Below are 16,807 nucleotides of genomic sequence, written 5' to 3'. Positions count from 1 at the left end.
TGGGGCGCAGTGGCACCCACTGAACAGCCACCTGAAATCTCTAACTTTGCTGTGTGTGGGCCCCAGCATCCTGTTTTGGTCAGTCTGAATATAACTTGAAAGTGAGACAGGACTCCTTTTAACCTTTGTAAGGGGCGAGTTACCAAATATTGAATGAGATTTGCCTTTCTATGCAACATATTATGGTGAATGAATTGCTAGATGCTGATGATATTGTAATTCTCAGAATATAACATTTCATATAAGGCTAGTTTCGCACGAGCATTTACAGATGCGGCAGGCTGGTCTGGCCCCATTAACTATAATGAGATCCGGCTGGAACCCTGTTTTTTTCCGGCTGATTCCCGGCATTCTATGCCGAAAGGCTGCGCCACTAGTGTGAAACTGTCACGGCTGAGGATGGGGAAAACCCTTAGCCATGCGATGCCAGAAGATGGTAGGTCGCTACTTGGCCAGGACCACAGAATTAGGGAGCAGATCACCTCCTAGAGCTTCCCTAATCTGACCTTGACTCCTAGCTACATGAGCCGACCTTGAAGGTAGGAGGGCTTATGCTCAGGAACCTCGGATCCCTACTGACCCTCAGCTAGGAGCTGGGTAGACAGCCCGTTCCTCCTGGACGCGGAGAAACAGGAGTCTAAAGTGGCCAAGCTGCAAGGGGATAGGAACATGAACAGCCTATGGATATGGCAGGAGGATGAAAAGAACTTCCATACCTACCTGCCACAGACACACAGACTGGATCCCGTGCAATACAGACTAGTGTCCACACCCAAACATAAATGGACACAGCACACACGCAAACACACAGGAACCCAGATCCATAGGTGCATAAAATATGAAAAGGAAAACAACCTCAACTAAACATCACATAAAACATTTATGACCACAAGGGTGGCCCTCACTGGCAGATAGTATAAGGGACCAGGAGGGTGCCTCCAGCTTACAAACAAGGCTGGAGTACCCCTCAGACATCAGGTCTCAACTGAGGTTAAATAGCCCATGTAGCCACACCCACAATCAGACACACCCAGTGCTCACAGACTAGGAAGGGAATTAACCCTTCTCACACCAGGGAAGTGAAGACAGCCACTTAAAGGGGAAAGTGCACACATAACTAAAACCCTGTGCACACCAGACATACAAAAGACACACCTAACAAAGACAGGTTGCCAGGTGCAACCGCATGCACATTGCAGCAAGCTGCCTAGCACCAGCTCAGGCTGCTATACTGCAACAATACAAAACAACTTGTTGCCCGTGGCAACCACAAGTGAGGCAACATACTAGCGGCCCTCACCTGTGGTTGAACAACCAAACCAAACTGCAGGCAACCGCATGCGGTTCAGGAATCACGACCATGACCATGGTCGTGACAGAAACTATCCTAACAGTTTAATGTTTTTTAGGTTTTCTATAGCTGTAAACAATGAATGTTTTTTTTGTATTCAGATAAAACTGCACAAGTGAAAAGTTCTACAATTTTCTAATATACTTTGACCCTTAAGGGTCTTGATCAGTGATTCTGAGCCAAAACCATAAGTGAAGCCTACAGAGAGAAAATATAAGGGCTCATGCACACGGCCGTTGCCCGGCCGTGGCCATATTGCGGCCCGCACACAGCAGGTCCACAATACACGGGCACTGGCCGTGTGCACCCCGCATCACCGATGCGGACCCATTCACTTGAGGTGCGGTGCAAAACAGAGGCACGAATCGGAAGCCCACAGAAGTACTACTTTTTTTAAGTGAATGTGCCAGCGATCCACATGCGGCGGCCCGACGGTCAGTGCCCGTGCATTGCGGACCGTGTGCATGAGCCCTAATGGTAAGATTTGTGCTTGTTCTGTGTTTTTGACCTGCTCCTGGTTTTGGCTCACAATCACTGATGGAAACAACTGATAAACAATGAAGTGTGAACTTGGCCTTAGCTTGCTGTGGGTGAACGCTGTTGTTACATTCAGAGTCCTCTTTTCAGCTGACAAACTGAATACAATTGTAACCAGGATAAGCGATGCTTTGTGAGATTATATATCAGCAGCTTCTGCAGAGCTATCTCTGTATCATTTCCAGAATGTTTAGCTTAGGGCTCATGCACACAAACGTATTTTCTTTCCGTTCCGTTTTTTTTGCGGACCCATTCATTTTAATGGGTCTGCAAAAAAACATGGAAGTTACTTAGTGTGCACTCAGTGTCCGTATGTCCATTCCACCCAAAAATATAACATGTCCTATTATTGTCTGCATTACAGACAAGGATAGGACTGTTCTATTACGGGCCAGCTGTTCTGTTCTGCAAAATACGGAATGCACACGGATGTCATTCATATTTTTTGCAAATCAGTTTTTTGCAGACCGCAAAATACATGAGGTTTTAGGCTGGGTTCACATCACCTTTATTTTTCAGTTTTTCAGAGGAACAGAAAAATAAAGTTCTGCATGCAGGACCTTTTCTTCCGTCTAAAATAACATAGTTCAGATGGAAATGGCTAAAACGGATGCCACATGTGCATAATGGAACATAACAGATGCTTCAAATACAGGATCAGTTTTTTTCCTTATTTTTCAGTTTTTCTGACAGATCAGAAGAATAGAAAAATTAAACGGTCATGTGAACTGAGCCTTAGGCTACTTTCACACTTGCGGCAGTGTGATCCGGCGGGCAGGTCCGTCGTCGGAACTGGCCGCCGGATCCGCCTATCTGCCGCTGACTGAATGCCAGTAGAAGAAAAAATGCACAATTTTTTTCAGCACAAGTGCAAAGCGTTTTAATGCGTTTTTCACGCGCGTGAGAAAAATCGGCATGTTTGGTACCCAGACCTGAACCCGGACTTCTTCACAGAAGTTTGGGTTAAGTTCACAGAAGTTTGGGTTAGGTGTTTTGTAGATTTTATTATTTTCCCTTATAAGATGGTTATAAGGGAAAATAATAGCATTCCTAATACAGAATGCTTAGTAAAATGTCCATTGAGGGGTTAAAAATAATAAACAAATTTAATTCACCCCATCCACTTGGTCACCTAGCGGATCTCCTCTTCTTTCTACTTTCTTCAGGACCTGGCTAAAGGACCTTTGATGACATCACTGCGCTCATCACATAGTCCATCATATGTGATGAGAGCAGTGACGTCATCAACATCGCAGACGTTTTTCTGTCCACGATGGGAACGCAACCAAACGGAATGGAATGCATTCTGGTGCATTCCGTTTAGTTTAGTTCAGTTTTGTCCTCATTGACAAAGAATGGGAACAAAACAGAAGAGTTTTCTTCGGCTATTGAGATTCTATGACGGATCTCAATAGCGGAATTGAAAATGCTAATGTGAAAGTAGCCTAACCCTTCTTTTCACTATTATAAATGCTTTGTTATATGAAAGCTATCGCATTAACACTACACAGTGGAAATAAAGAAACCTATTTACACCACTTTTTGGCATATATCTGTCGCAGATTGCTGCGCAAAGGTTATTTGCGCAGCAATCTGCGACTTTTCACCGCTCACGCCAGGTGTAAAATAGAAATTGGGAGTGTAGTGGGCGCTGAAGGGTCTGGCCGGCTGGCCTGTCTCCTCATTTTCTACACCCGTTTTACTGTAGGCGTACAAAATGGTCTAAATCTTCGCCAGCAAGGTAGCTGGCATAGATATAGACAGGCAGTGGATACACGGAGGTTATGTAGACGCCGCATCCACAGTTCAGTGTATCCACCACCAGCTAAAGGGTATTAAGACCGGCGTCTAAACCGCCGGTCTTAATAATATGACCCCTACAGTTCCTAAATTGCAGTTTTTTTTGTTAAAAAAAATTGAATAAATAGCGATCAAAAAGTTGTAACTGTCCCAAAATGTACCAATGAAAAGAACAAACTGTCTCACAAAAAAAAAACTTGTACAGCTCTGTGAACGGAAAGGTAACGTTATTGTTCCCTTGTTTTAGTGATTGGTGGTGGTCTCAGGACTTGGGGCCCCACCAGTCAAAGTTTCTGACATGATAGGTACCCTTTAAACTTATGCAGATATAACGTTTTGAAGATGTGAAATAACTGTGCGCCTTTCTTTCCTATAGTCATGGCGAGTGCACGGACCAAACATGTTAAAGATCTACAGGAAGAACTGACCTGTTCCATTTGCCTTGATAAGTTTAAAGACCCTGTCTCTATACAGTGTGGTCACAACTTTTGCCGAGCATGTATCTCCCAAACATGGAAAGGCACCCGCAGCAATTTTTTATGCCCTGTGTGTCGGAAGGTATCCAAATGGAAGTTTCTAAGACCTAATCGTGTTGTGGGGAACGTGCTGGAAATTTCAGCTCAAATGTTTACAGCTGTAGAAAGTGAAGGACCTAAGAAGCAGTGTCCGAAGCACCTAGAGCCACTCAAACTTTATTGTAAGGATGACTCTGAGGAAATCTGTGTAGTGTGCAGAGAGTCCGTCTATCACAGGAGCCATACAGTAATGCCAGTAGAAGAAACAACTGAAGAATTTAAGGTAAAGTCCAGTGAATAGCTACTTATTACATTTAGGAAGTTTCATAAGCATTACATAAAGGGACTGTGGCTCAGTTTTCTGATGTGTCTCAGGGAGTTTGTATGTTCTCCCCGTGTTTGCGTAGGTTTCCTCCGGGTTCTACAGTTTCCTCCCACACTCCAAAGACATACTGTTAGGCCTCTCTCACACGAGCGTGTCCGGATAAAGTCTGGATGCGTTGCGGCCAACCCGTGAGAGTAGGTACGCAACTGCAGTCAGTTTTGTCTGCGATTGCGTTCCGTTCAGTTTTTATCGCGCGGGTGCAATGCGCATGATGTGGTACCCAGACCCGAACTTCTTCACAGAAGTTCATGTTTGGGTTCAAGGTTGTGTAGATTGTATTATTTCCCCTTATAACATGGTTATAAGGGAAAATAATAGCATTCTGAATACAGAATGCTAAGTAAAATAGGGCTGGAGGGGTTAAAAATAATAATTTAACTCACCTTAATCCACTTGTTCGCGCAGCCGGCATCTCTTCTGTCTTCATCTGTGAGGAATAGGACCTTTGATGATGTCACTACGCTCATCACATGGTCCGTCACATGATCCATCACCATGGTAAAAGATCATGTGATGGACCATGCGATGAGCGTAGTGACCTCATCAAAGGTCCTATTCCTCACAGAACAAGACAGAAGAGATGCTGGCTGCGCGAACAAGTAGATTAAGGTGAGTTAAATTTTAATTTATTTTTTTAACCCCTCCATCCCTATTTTACTTAGCATTCTGTATTCAGAATGCTATTATTTTCCCTTATAACCATGTTATAAGGGGAAATAATAATGATCGGGTCCCCATCCTGATCGTCTCCAAGCAACCGTGCGTGAAAATCGCACCGCATCCGCACTTGCTTGCGGATGCTTGCAATTTTCACACAGCCCCATTCACTTCTATGGGGCCTGCGTTGCGTGAAAAACGCACAAAATAGAGCTTGCCGCGATTTTCACGCAACGCACAAGTGATGCGTGGAAATCACCGCTCATGTGAACAGCCCCATAGAAATGAATGGGTCCGGATTCAGTGCGGATGCAATGCGTTCAACTCACGGATTGCACCCACGCGGAAAACTCGCCTGTGTGAAAGGGGCCTTAGGGAACCAAGATTGTGAGCCCCATTAGGGACAGCTTGATGCTAATGTTTGTAAAACGCTGCGGAATATAATAATGCTATATAAGTGCATTAAATAATAATAGCTGAGTTTGGTGAGCTAGGACACCCTACGATCTCAAAAGTTTCACATGCAGTAAATTTATTGCAAAATATCTACAACTGTCCCATATGTCCAAATGGGGCTTACAGAAATCAATGCCCATGCTCTACAAACACCACTAATTATAGAAATGATTTTCAGCTTCTGAGATTTCTGAAACAAATCTACTGCATGTGAATATTTCCATTGGGTTGTGTTCGCACATGGCGAATAGGGGCATGTTCACACCAGCACTAGTTATTTCCATTGTTCTGCTCAGTTAGAGGAGCAGAACAATAAAAATAACAGATGGGCCGTAATTGGCAGATAACAGAGCTGAACAGACCCCACTGCCCATAACGGGGTCCTTTTTGGAGTTGTTAGTGCGGGACTTTTTTGTCTGCTCTTTTTGGCAGATTCTGCAATGGAGGCCCTGAACAGAGCCTTCCGCACAGATATGAACCTGCCCTAATAGGATTTTACCAAATGTCAGCCCCACACTGCAGAAAAAAAGCTTCAGCAGAAATTGTCCTGCAGTGTTGATTTTGAATGTACCATGTCAGTTTATACTGTGTATTTTATCCTTTACAATATGTGCAGCAAATCTACATCCCATGTGGATATACACAAAGTGTGTCACCATGCTCTTCCAAGGGCGGGGTTCCCTTGACGTAGACGAGCCTGCCATAGAAATCAGTTATTTAAACAATGAAATAATGATAATTGTTGTGAAACGAATGTTATTATGTTGCTGAGTCTGTGTCAGCATTATTAATCTTCTTTAAACAGGGTGAAGTTCAAAATCGTCTGCAGGCATTAAGAAAGGAGCTTGCCAATAGTGTGCAACTTAAAACTGAAGAAGAAGAAAAAGCTCAAGAACTTCAGGTACACACATCCAAATGCTGTAAAGTGAAATACAGTACAGTCTAGGGTTGTTGCGGGTATCAAAATTTCGATACCCAATCAATACTTTTGTCCCGGTATCGATACGATACTGGGATTTCCATTTTTTCGATACTGGGCTGCGCTGCAGCGCAGTCTAGTATCTCTGAACATGAGCGTGCTGCTGTCAGCGCGCTCATGTTCCCTCAGCAGCACGGGGAGAAGGAAGCAGTGTCTCCCTCCCCATGTGCTGCCGCTGCCACCAATGAGGAGAGGGGGGCGGAGGAGGGGCGGGCGCACTGTGCCACCAATGATAGGACTTTTCCTACACAGAGCGGCGCCCAGAGATGTCCCTGCACTTACCATTATTCCTGAGCGCCGCTCCGTTCGTAATTAGCATATGGAGCAGGAGAGGAGACAGTAATGGGGCACTGTGGGCGAACGGAGCGGCGCCCAGGAATAATAGTAAGTGCTGGGACATCTCTGGGCGCCGCTCTGTGTAGCCTAATACTTAAAGACTACTTTATATGGGTCCAGACTTTAACACATAATACAGGAATCGCATTGCCGGCACCCTGCCCCTGACAGGGAGCTGTGATCAGCGGCAGTTAACCCCTCAGGTGCGGCACCTGAGAGGTTAACTGCTGCTGATCTGGCAGTACCCGCCTCCTGTATTAAGGGGTAATTATCATTGGTGGCGCAGTGCGCTCAACCCCCCACCCCATTAAAATCATTGGTGGCACAGTGCCCCCACCCCCTAGTATTAAAATCATTAGTGGCAGTGGCCACAGGGTCCCCTCTCCCCTCCTCCTCAGTGGCAGTTCCGATCGGAGCCCCAGCAGTGTAATCCTGGGCTCCGATCGGTTACCATGGCAGCCAGGACACTACTGAAGCCCTGGCTGCCATGTTAACATCCCTGATGCTGTGTGCACAGAGCACCGAGCAGCAGGGACAGTGTGAAGTCCTATTCACCCTGATAGAGCTCAATCAGGGTGAATAGGACAAGGGATTAAAAAAATCCCAGGTTCTAGCCCCTAAGGGGGGAAATAGATATTAAATAAAAAGTGTAAAAAAAATAAAATAAAAAAAGTTTACAAAAACCCACCAAAATATTAAGTATAAATCACCCCCTTTCCCAATTTCACATATAAAATGAATAAACAATAAATAAACATATCACATAGCGCCACATCACAAAAGTCCAAGCTATTAAAATATAAAAAAAATCTATGCGGTGAACGCCGGCGCGATTCGCCATTTTTTTAAATGCGGAATGCACGTGGCTTTTTTGGTTTATTTTTTCGCGTGGTATCGAGTATCGCAATACTTTTTTATGGTATCGAAACCGAATAAAAAATTGGGTATCGCAACAACTCTAATAAATGGACGCCAAGTCCAGATAAAGGTCGTCACTTCATGCACTCCTTCACCAAGATCCCAGTTATGTATCCACGCTGAAACACTGAGTAATAAGTAGGTGGCGCTCTACACCTCAGCTTCGCAAATCTATATTCCAAGAAAATCATGTGGCACTCACCATTAAAAGTATATTAAAACTCTCATTTTTGCAGTATTTTTTAATGTCTCTGGAATAAAGGATATACGGTACTATTCATGGCATGTTTTTCTTGATATAGCTATAATAAATGGGCCCTACTAGGTGTTGAATTAATCATTTTTTTGGGAGGATTGAAAAAGAATGGTGTTTAATTAGGCCCCTTTCACACGAGCGAGTTTTCAGCGTGGGTGCAATGCGTGACGTGAACACAGCACCCGCACTGAATCCTGACCCATTCATTTCAATGGGTCTGTATACATGAGCGTTTTTTTTTTTTTTTTTCACGCATCAGTTCTGCGTTGCGTGAAAATGCAGCATGTTCTGTATTCTGCTTTTTTCACGCAGCCCTGGCCCCATAGAAGTGAAAGGGGCTTCAGTAAAAAACGCATTGCATCCGGAAGCAAGTGCAATGCGTTTTTCACTGATGGTTGCTAGGAGATGTTGTTTGTGAAAGAGGCCTTATAGCCTCAGTATCTATAACTGAGAGACTATAACACAAATTTAGTAACTCCTTCCCAGCCTTCACCGTACATGTCCGGTGGAAAATGGGTCTTTAAACGTGGCGCCCATTCAGAAGCTGAGCGGGCACCATAGCCCTGGATGCCTGCTGTTTTTACACAGCAGTCTATGATTGGAATTAGTGCCAATCACAGACATTTAAACCATAGGATGCCATGGTCAATTGCGAACACAGCATCTAAGAGGTCTTTCCTCGGGAGTGCTGCATTCTCAGGGTTTGAAAGGCTCCTCTATGCCAAGGTCAGGGAAGCAGTTCAGTTGCCGTGGCTGCCTCAGGCCTTCTGAACGCTCTGAGGCCTGCCAATAGATATTTTCCTATGGAGCTCTGCCTATGAAATGTAATAAATCTCTCATAGATAAACTCCAGTGGTAATTCATTGAAGTCTATGAAACAAGTGATCTGATAATTGCATGTTAAAGTCCCCAAAGAGGACTTAAACAAGTAAAAAATCACCCCCCCCCTTCTCCATATAGAAAAAAAACTATAAAAAAAAATAATACAATAGCACCGCCACGTCCCAAAATGCCCATCCTGTTTAAATATAAATGTATTTATCCCGTATGGTGAACGTCGTAATGGAAAAAAAATATCTAAAAATGGACAATTCGTTGTTTTTCTTTACTTCCCAAAAATTTTTCATAAAAAGGATCAAAAAGTAATAAAATAAGCCCTCACACAGCTCGGAAGACATAAATATAGAAAAGTTATGTTGGTCAGAATATGCCGGTGCAAAGAAAAAAATTTTTTTTAGGGAACATTTAGTTGAAGATTGTGTCTGAGCTAAAGGCAGCATGTTATAGAGCAGGGCAGCTTTATATATACTTTTGTGGGAAAATATTCAGTGTACCTTTACAGTGCCTTAAAAAGTATTCATACTCCTTGAACTTTTCCACATTTTTTCACATTACACCCACAAACTAAGGGCTCTTTCACATCTGCGTTATTGTCTTCCGGCATAGAGTTCCGTCGTCGGGGCTCTATGCCGGAAGAATACTGATCAGGATTATCCTAATGCATTCTGAATGGACAGTCCGTCCTTCAGGATGCATCAGGATGTCTTCCGTTCTGGAACGGAACGTTTTTTGGCCGCAGCAAATAGCGCAGCATGCTGCGCTTTTTGCTCCGGCCAAAAATCCGGAACACTTGCCGCAAGGCCGGATCCGGAATAAATGCCCATTGAAAGGCATTGATCCGGATCCGGCCTTAAGCTAAACGTCGTTTCGGCGCATTGCCGGATGCGACGTTTAGCTTTTTCTCAATGGTTACCATGGCTGCCGGGACGCTAAAATCCTGGCAGCCATGGTAAAGTGTAGTGGGGAGCGGGGAGCAGCATACTTACCATCCGTGCGGCTCCCGGGGCGCTCCAGAGTGACGTCAGGGCGCCCCACGCGCATGGATGACGTGATCGCATGGCACGTCATCCATGCGCAGGGGGCGCTCTGACGTCACTCTGGAGCGCCCCGGGAGCCGGCGGACTGTAAGTATACCGCTCCCCCGCTCCCCACTACTACTTTAATAGCATCCTGGGTGCCATAGTAACACTGAACGCATTTTGAAGACGGATCCGTCTTCAAATGCTTTCAGTACACTTGCGTTTTTCCGGATCCGGCGTGTAATTCCGGCAAGTGGAGTACACGCCGGATCCGGACAACGCAAGTGTGAAAGAGGCCTTAAATGTAGTTTTTGGGGATTGTGTGTGATAGACCAACAAAGTAGCAAGTATGTGTGAAGTGAAAAGAAAACGAGACTTACTTTTCAAAATTTGTAATAAATAAAAATCTGAAAAGTTTGGGGTGGATTTTTATTCAGCCCCCTGTACTCTGATACCCCTAAATAAAACCCAGTGTGACCAATTGCCCTCAGAAGTCACCTAATTAGTAAATGGAGTCTACCTACAGCTGTTCTGTGAAGGCCTCCGAGGTTTATTACAGAACATTAGTGATCAAACAGCATCATGAAAACCAAGCGACGCATGATGCCGGGAGCTGCAGAGATCCACAGCTGTAGAGCAGCTGCAGCAGCAGCTTTTAGATACCAAAATGATAACGGCCACAAACCGGAACTTAGCTGGTAACAAATACGTAGCCACATGCTCCCAACTGTACACACACCAAAAAGATGGTGTATGGACTCACCATAGACACTGGCTGGTACGCAAATCTCAATAGGCAGCTGAAAGGTAGTTACAGAAGCCTCCTAAAATCAGTGTCAAGCCGGTCTTTACTGTACAATAAGTGGAATACCATAGCCCAATATCATATCGGACTGAGGTTGAGTGACAGATACACTCACTGTGTATGGCTATACTCCAACCAATACTAAAATCACAGCAGGGGGCCATAGAGCACCAGAACTCCTGTTATTAACAGGCCACAAGAAAAAAATCACATGTGGTTTATTGTCTCGATTAGCTTTATAGGGTGCACCAAATAATGTGTTGCTAATTATCTCTTCCTCTGTCTAATTTAGAGTCAGATATTTCTTTACCTCATTAATGTGATGCCGTTGGATGACCACGAAAATACTATTCGCTGCATCAGCCTCCCTATCTGAGCATGTTTGGTTGTTTCTCCCTCTGCTAGTCACTCCTTCCTCCTCCTTCATAGACGTATATGGGAAGATGTAATCTGACACTTCAGTGAGCAGGCAACCATTCTTGGTTTCACAAGAATTAGTAAAACATTCAGATAAAAGTTAGTTTTGGAGGTGGGGGAGGACAGGAAAAGAGCTGGAGAGGAAAGAGACATTTTTATTTGATATATACAGATATATTACAAAATTGCTTAATTGTCTCCTGTGCTGTCCACTTAAGTTGTGTGAAAAGTTAGTGACCATTAAAACATATTAAAAATCCTATTGATACTATGCATTTTCTATTCCATACACTGCATGACACCAGAGTCTATAATCTAGAAACAGTAGAAAATATAGTTTTTGTATTTTTTTGCAAGAACAGTTGTACTGACCTTATTCTTTCTTGAAGGCTGAAGTTTTACAAAAACGTCAAATGGTGACTGCAGGCTTCGAAGGTTTGCGGCAACTTCTGGCTGATGAAGAAACAGTCATCAATCACCGTTTAGAAAACCTTGAGAGAGCAATTAAACAGAGGAGAAACGAGTGTGTCAGCAGGCTCAATGAAAAGGTGTCATCGCTCCAAAAAGTCATCACTGACCTTGAAAAAAGTTTTCTCATTTCAAACAGCCATAATTGTCAGGTGAGGTACAGTAGTGATCATTTATATTTGTGTACACATACAGACTTACAGTATGGAATTTTGGTATCATCATAATTGCAACTCGCAGAATAATAAAAAAAAAACATGTGTCATCAGAAAATGAACTGCTGTTTAAATCACTTCTTTAATATGTTTAACATATTTTTAAATATATTTTGATGATGTTATTTTAAATTTTCCATGTCTTTTTTTTTTTCATATTTGAAAACAATGGAGACGTCCAGCTTCCCATAAAAAAGTGATAGCCTTTATTCTTTAAAACGATAAAATATCCAATGACACCGTACAGACACACAGCGTTTGTGTCCCTTACTCATGACAATGCTGTGGTAAACATTACATCCTTATATACCCCCCCCCCCCCCCCCCGCGATCACAAATCATGTGAAGACATTTTCCAAGACATTTGGAAAAATACAAAATACGGTACTAAAAGTCCAAAAATAACATGAGGATTAATTGCATTGCAGAATCAGGTCATATTTTTTATTTAGACCAGTTGGAAAGCTACTTCAAAGGATTCAAAAGGATTCCCGGCTGAGTCGTTTTTTTTTCCCCGGTGGTCTTCCCCTCTAATGGGGGGACTGACCCGTTCTACACTTTGGGCTACAAACAATGTAGTGTCTCTTTTGTGAACTGTGGAAAAGTGTAAGGTAGCTGCGGATACATTACTGGTACGATAGTGAGGGATGTCAGACAAATGTTTCCTTATACGAGTCCTGATGTCATTTGTAGTGCACCCAACATATTGCAAGGAGCATGCAGTGCAAATGATTAGATATACCGCCTATTCAGTGTTTAATAGTGAAAGTCTTTCCACTTGCAGTAGATGTCACTTTTTTAGAGGGTTGCATATACTTCCAGCAAATACATCTATTATGGCCGCATTTATAGCTTCCCCTGTACCGTAACCATGTGGGTTTCACTTATTTGTCATCTCTAAAAAAAGACACTTATTATATGTAAACTAAAACCAAAAATCTTGCAGTTTGTGCACTGACCACTATGTCTAATAATTGGCGCCACTTCTTAAGAACAGCTCAGGCAAGATGGACGCCCCCATAATCGTGTTCAGGAAATAGAATTAAAAAAAAACTATAATCAGAAAATAAAAACGGAGTAGAAAAAGAGGACATATGTTGCTATCTGAAGTCAATGGTTGGCTGCAGTGGACCATGTGACTATGCTGGGAAGGAAGTAAGCAAGTGGTGTACCAGAAGATGGGCAGGCAGGAGCCTACTCCCAGAACTGGAGGGGCAGGGAGCAGGTATGGTTTGTTCCACAGCAGAGGCGAGACTGTGGTGTGGGCATCTGTTAAAACTTCACTACTTTCAGACAACCTCTTTAGGCTTCATGTCGTACATTTTTCATCACTTGCTTTGGTTGTGAGTAAGAGATTCGACCTTTTTACTGTTACCTTTTTAATGAGCACAAACATATTTTGCAGCATATTATAAAGGAAGTAGTCATAAAAAATTTAATTGAAACAAATATTGTCTAAAAGGTCTCCAAAAAGAGAACAGGTATGACACTGCTTGTTTAGAGGTTAGGAAATGAATACAGTAGAAGAATGTGCTTATGTTGGATGAGTCTGGTTGTATTTAAAAAATAATACTGCATTTGTCAGGTGAACTTTTAAATAATATTTTTTCTTCTTCTTCTTTTGCCACATTCAGGAACAGAAAGCTTCTGTCGTCAGGTACCTTGTTTTGTTATTGTAGATAGAGAATAAGTTGTTTTAATAAAAAAACCCTTTAAAGGAAATCTGTCACCAGTTTCCTGCTGCCCTCACTTTTAAATCCTAACAGCTCCAGCGCATGCCAATGAGTCCCCATATTCATGAGCTCACGGCTCTCCCCACCACCTGCCTCTGACACTGTTTTTACATCCAAATCAATAGCAAGTGGGCTGGGAAAGCCAGGAGATCATGAATATTTGGAACTCAATATGCACTGGAGCTGTTCAATACAAGATTTTGAAAGAAAGTGACGCAATATTTTGCTATGGGGTTCTGTCACTTTCTCGCTCGATCATTGGGGGACACAGGACCGTGGGTATAGCTGCTGCTGCCACTAGGAAGCGACACTAGGCTGAAAAAAGTTAGCTCCTCCCCTGCAGGCTATACCCCCTCTAGGTTTTAGCTTGGTGTCGCAGGAGGCAGACCTCCCTGTTTGGCAGGGCATCATGCTTTATTATTTTATTTTTCTTATTCCTTTTTTAGGTATGGGAAACAGAGTAGCCGGGCTACTCCGTCTACCCAAAGAGCGAGTCCGGTGTCATGTTTCCTCACCGTCCGACCTCCCCCAAGAAGAAAAGAGGACCAGGGGAGCGTCGCTCCCCTGCTTCCCACCAGCCAAGGGTCACCCAGATCAGGTAACTCTCCACCATTCCAGCGCCTGCCACTGATGTGCCAGCTGCTGAGGGGGTGCCCCTGCTGGTCCACCACCGGAGGGTGAAGACAAGAGGAAGAAGGTGAGGTGAGTATGCACATGGGGTAAGTATTAACCCTCTTACTACCCGCCGCCCCCCACCTTACAACTCTTGCGGCAGGAAGTCGGCACCTCTGTAGGGGGTGCATTCACCCGCTGCGGGCATGTTTATCAGCGGAGCATTTGTGGCGGTGTGGGCACAGAGACCGTCCGGAGATTGACCCCGCCCCTTCCCCTCCACTCTTATTTTCCTGGTGCGGTGGATGCCGCACCGGACATCAGTAGTTGGTGACTTTCGTGGGCTTCCTTGCCGCGGCCGACCGGCGATACTTGCGTTCGGCTGCGGCGCATTAACCACCGCAGATCTAAACGGCTGTTAAGCCCGCATTTAGCCAGCCCCCGTCTCCGGGGTGTGGCTTCATTTCCCGCCGCGATAGGCCGCGGCTCTTTAAGTCAGGAGGTCCAGACTGTAGTTCGCACCTCCCCGTCTTTTGCGGGGGGGGGGCGTGGCCTGAATTCCCACCGCTACTGGAACAAGGAGGAGGGGCCTAACATCCCGCGGCTCAGCTCTGAGGTGCTGGAGGACACAGGCCTGTAGAACAAGTCATTTTGGTCTTTTAACAGCTTGTGTCCAGCATTAGGGGGCCACCATGTCTGAGCCCAACAGTGACCCCCGCAAACTTCCGGCCACTACCTATTACGCTTGCACTTTATGCAGCGTTAAATTTCCACGCTGACTCTGTTTGTTCCGCTTGCTCTGCGCCCAAACAGGTCCCCCCTTCCCAGCCTATGCAAATATCCGACCGTCCTTCCAATATGGAACCGGAATGGGCCCGTGCACTATCCTGGGCAGTGGAGGACCTCTCCAAGCTATCCCAATCCACCCTGTCTCTAATAGGTCGCTTGGTTGATAAGTCTACAACAAGGCAGGCCGCACCGTCATTGGGCGAGCTACTGCGGAGCAGATCTTCACAAAAACGTTGCAGAGCAGGACATTCCTCCTCCTCGGACGCATCTGCTTCCCCAACCCCTCCGGGGGTCACGCTCGGACGCATTATCTTTTCCTGCAGTAGTGCTGTCTGAAGGGGAAATTGGAGACTCAGATTCCGATACGGATCCGGAGTACTCTCCCAGGGTTGCGGCTATGGTAGAAAGTCTAATTGCCGCTATACGGGACACCTTCTAAGTGCAGGATGAGTCTCCCTCTACCAGTCTCCAGAGCGTGTCTTTTCTCCGCTCCAAAAGGCAGTCCAACGGGACATTCCCACTGCATGACTACTTTTCCGTTGTCATCTCTAGGGTTAGGGACCATCCAGATCGCCGCCTTAGTTCTTTAAAGCGTCTGGATCTGCTGTACACTTTTCCGGCAGACTGTGTCTCTAAATGGTCCATTCCTCCTAAAGTGGATCCCCCTGTAGCACGTCTGGCCAAGAATACAGCGATTCCTGTGGCGGACAGCTCCTCACTTCAGGAACCAGTAGATCGCCGCATGGAGTCTGTGGCTAAGTCCAGGTTCCGCGCTCAGGGACATTTTTGCTTCCGCATGGGTGGTGAAGGCGGTCTCAGAGTGGGCTCTACGCCTTCATCAGGACTTGGAAACGGGGGTTCCTCTTACAGAACTCCAGGCCTTGGCTTCACAAATCTCCGAGGCAGGGAAGTACCTCTGTGAAGCGTCATTGGATGTGGGCACACTTGTCGCCCGCTCTTCAGCTCTTGCAGTCACGCTGCGACGCAAATTATGGCTCAAGGTGTGGGCAGCGGATTCATCCTCAAAACGCTCCCTGACAGCTCTGCCTTTCTCTGGCACTCGTTTATTCGGGTCTCGCCTGATTGAGATCATCTCTGAGGCTACGGGAGGTAAGAGTACCCACCTTCCGCAGAGCAAGCATAAGCGCACTTTTCGCGCTAGGTCGTCCCATTCCCGGGCTCAGTCTTTTCGTAGCTTTGAAGGTACGCGCCCGGCGGCAGGGAACTCTTCCATAGCCGCCTCTCAGGATCAGCGAAAGAAGCCGTTCTGTAAGCCGCTACCAACTTGGCCACCACGGGCTCAGCCTACCCGCAGCCAACAAACTTGGGTGGGGGGTCGTCTTCTCCTATTTCAGGAACATTGGCGGGCCCACATCGCAGACGCATGGGCACTCGAGATTGTGTCATCAGGTTACAAGCTCGAGTTTGCTTCCCCTCTTCCAGAAAGGTTTTTCCTATCCCAACCACCCAAAAGGGCGGATCGGGCCACCGCTTTCTTTCAGGCGATCCAGGCTCTCCTGGCTCAGGGGTTCATATCCCCGGTTCCCCTCACGGAACACTTCACAGGTTTTTATTCAAATCTGTTTGTAGTTCCCAAAAAGGAGGGGTCAGTTCGTCTAGTTCTGGACCTCAAGCTGTTGAATCGGTTTCTCCGAATTCAGCGGTTCCGGATGGAGTCTCTCCGTTACGTAATAGCTTCTCTGGAACATGGCGAATTCC

The 16,807-nt window shown here is 45.3% G+C and overlaps 1 protein-coding gene across 1 annotated transcript in view; it reads left to right on the top strand.

Moving 5' to 3' along the window:
- Positions 1-16,807, top strand: part of LOC122938886 (E3 ubiquitin-protein ligase TRIM39-like) — a 40,577-nt gene that overhangs the window by 7,015 nt on the left and 16,755 nt on the right. The window contains exons 2-5 of the mRNA XM_044294742.1: positions 4,065-4,486; positions 6,507-6,602; positions 11,661-11,891; positions 13,589-13,611. Coding sequence (XP_044150677.1) covers positions 4,067-4,486; positions 6,507-6,602; positions 11,661-11,891; positions 13,589-13,611 — 770 coding nt within the window. The 5' untranslated portion in view covers positions 4,065-4,066. The remainder of the gene's footprint in view (positions 1-4,064; positions 4,487-6,506; positions 6,603-11,660; positions 11,892-13,588; positions 13,612-16,807) is intronic.

This window comes from Bufo gargarizans, chromosome 5 (assembly GCF_014858855.1).
Source record: "Bufo gargarizans isolate SCDJY-AF-19 chromosome 5, ASM1485885v1, whole genome shotgun sequence".
Taxonomy (NCBI): Eukaryota; Metazoa; Chordata; class Amphibia; order Anura; family Bufonidae; genus Bufo; species Bufo gargarizans.
This window is presented reverse-complemented; position numbering and strand designations above follow the sequence as displayed.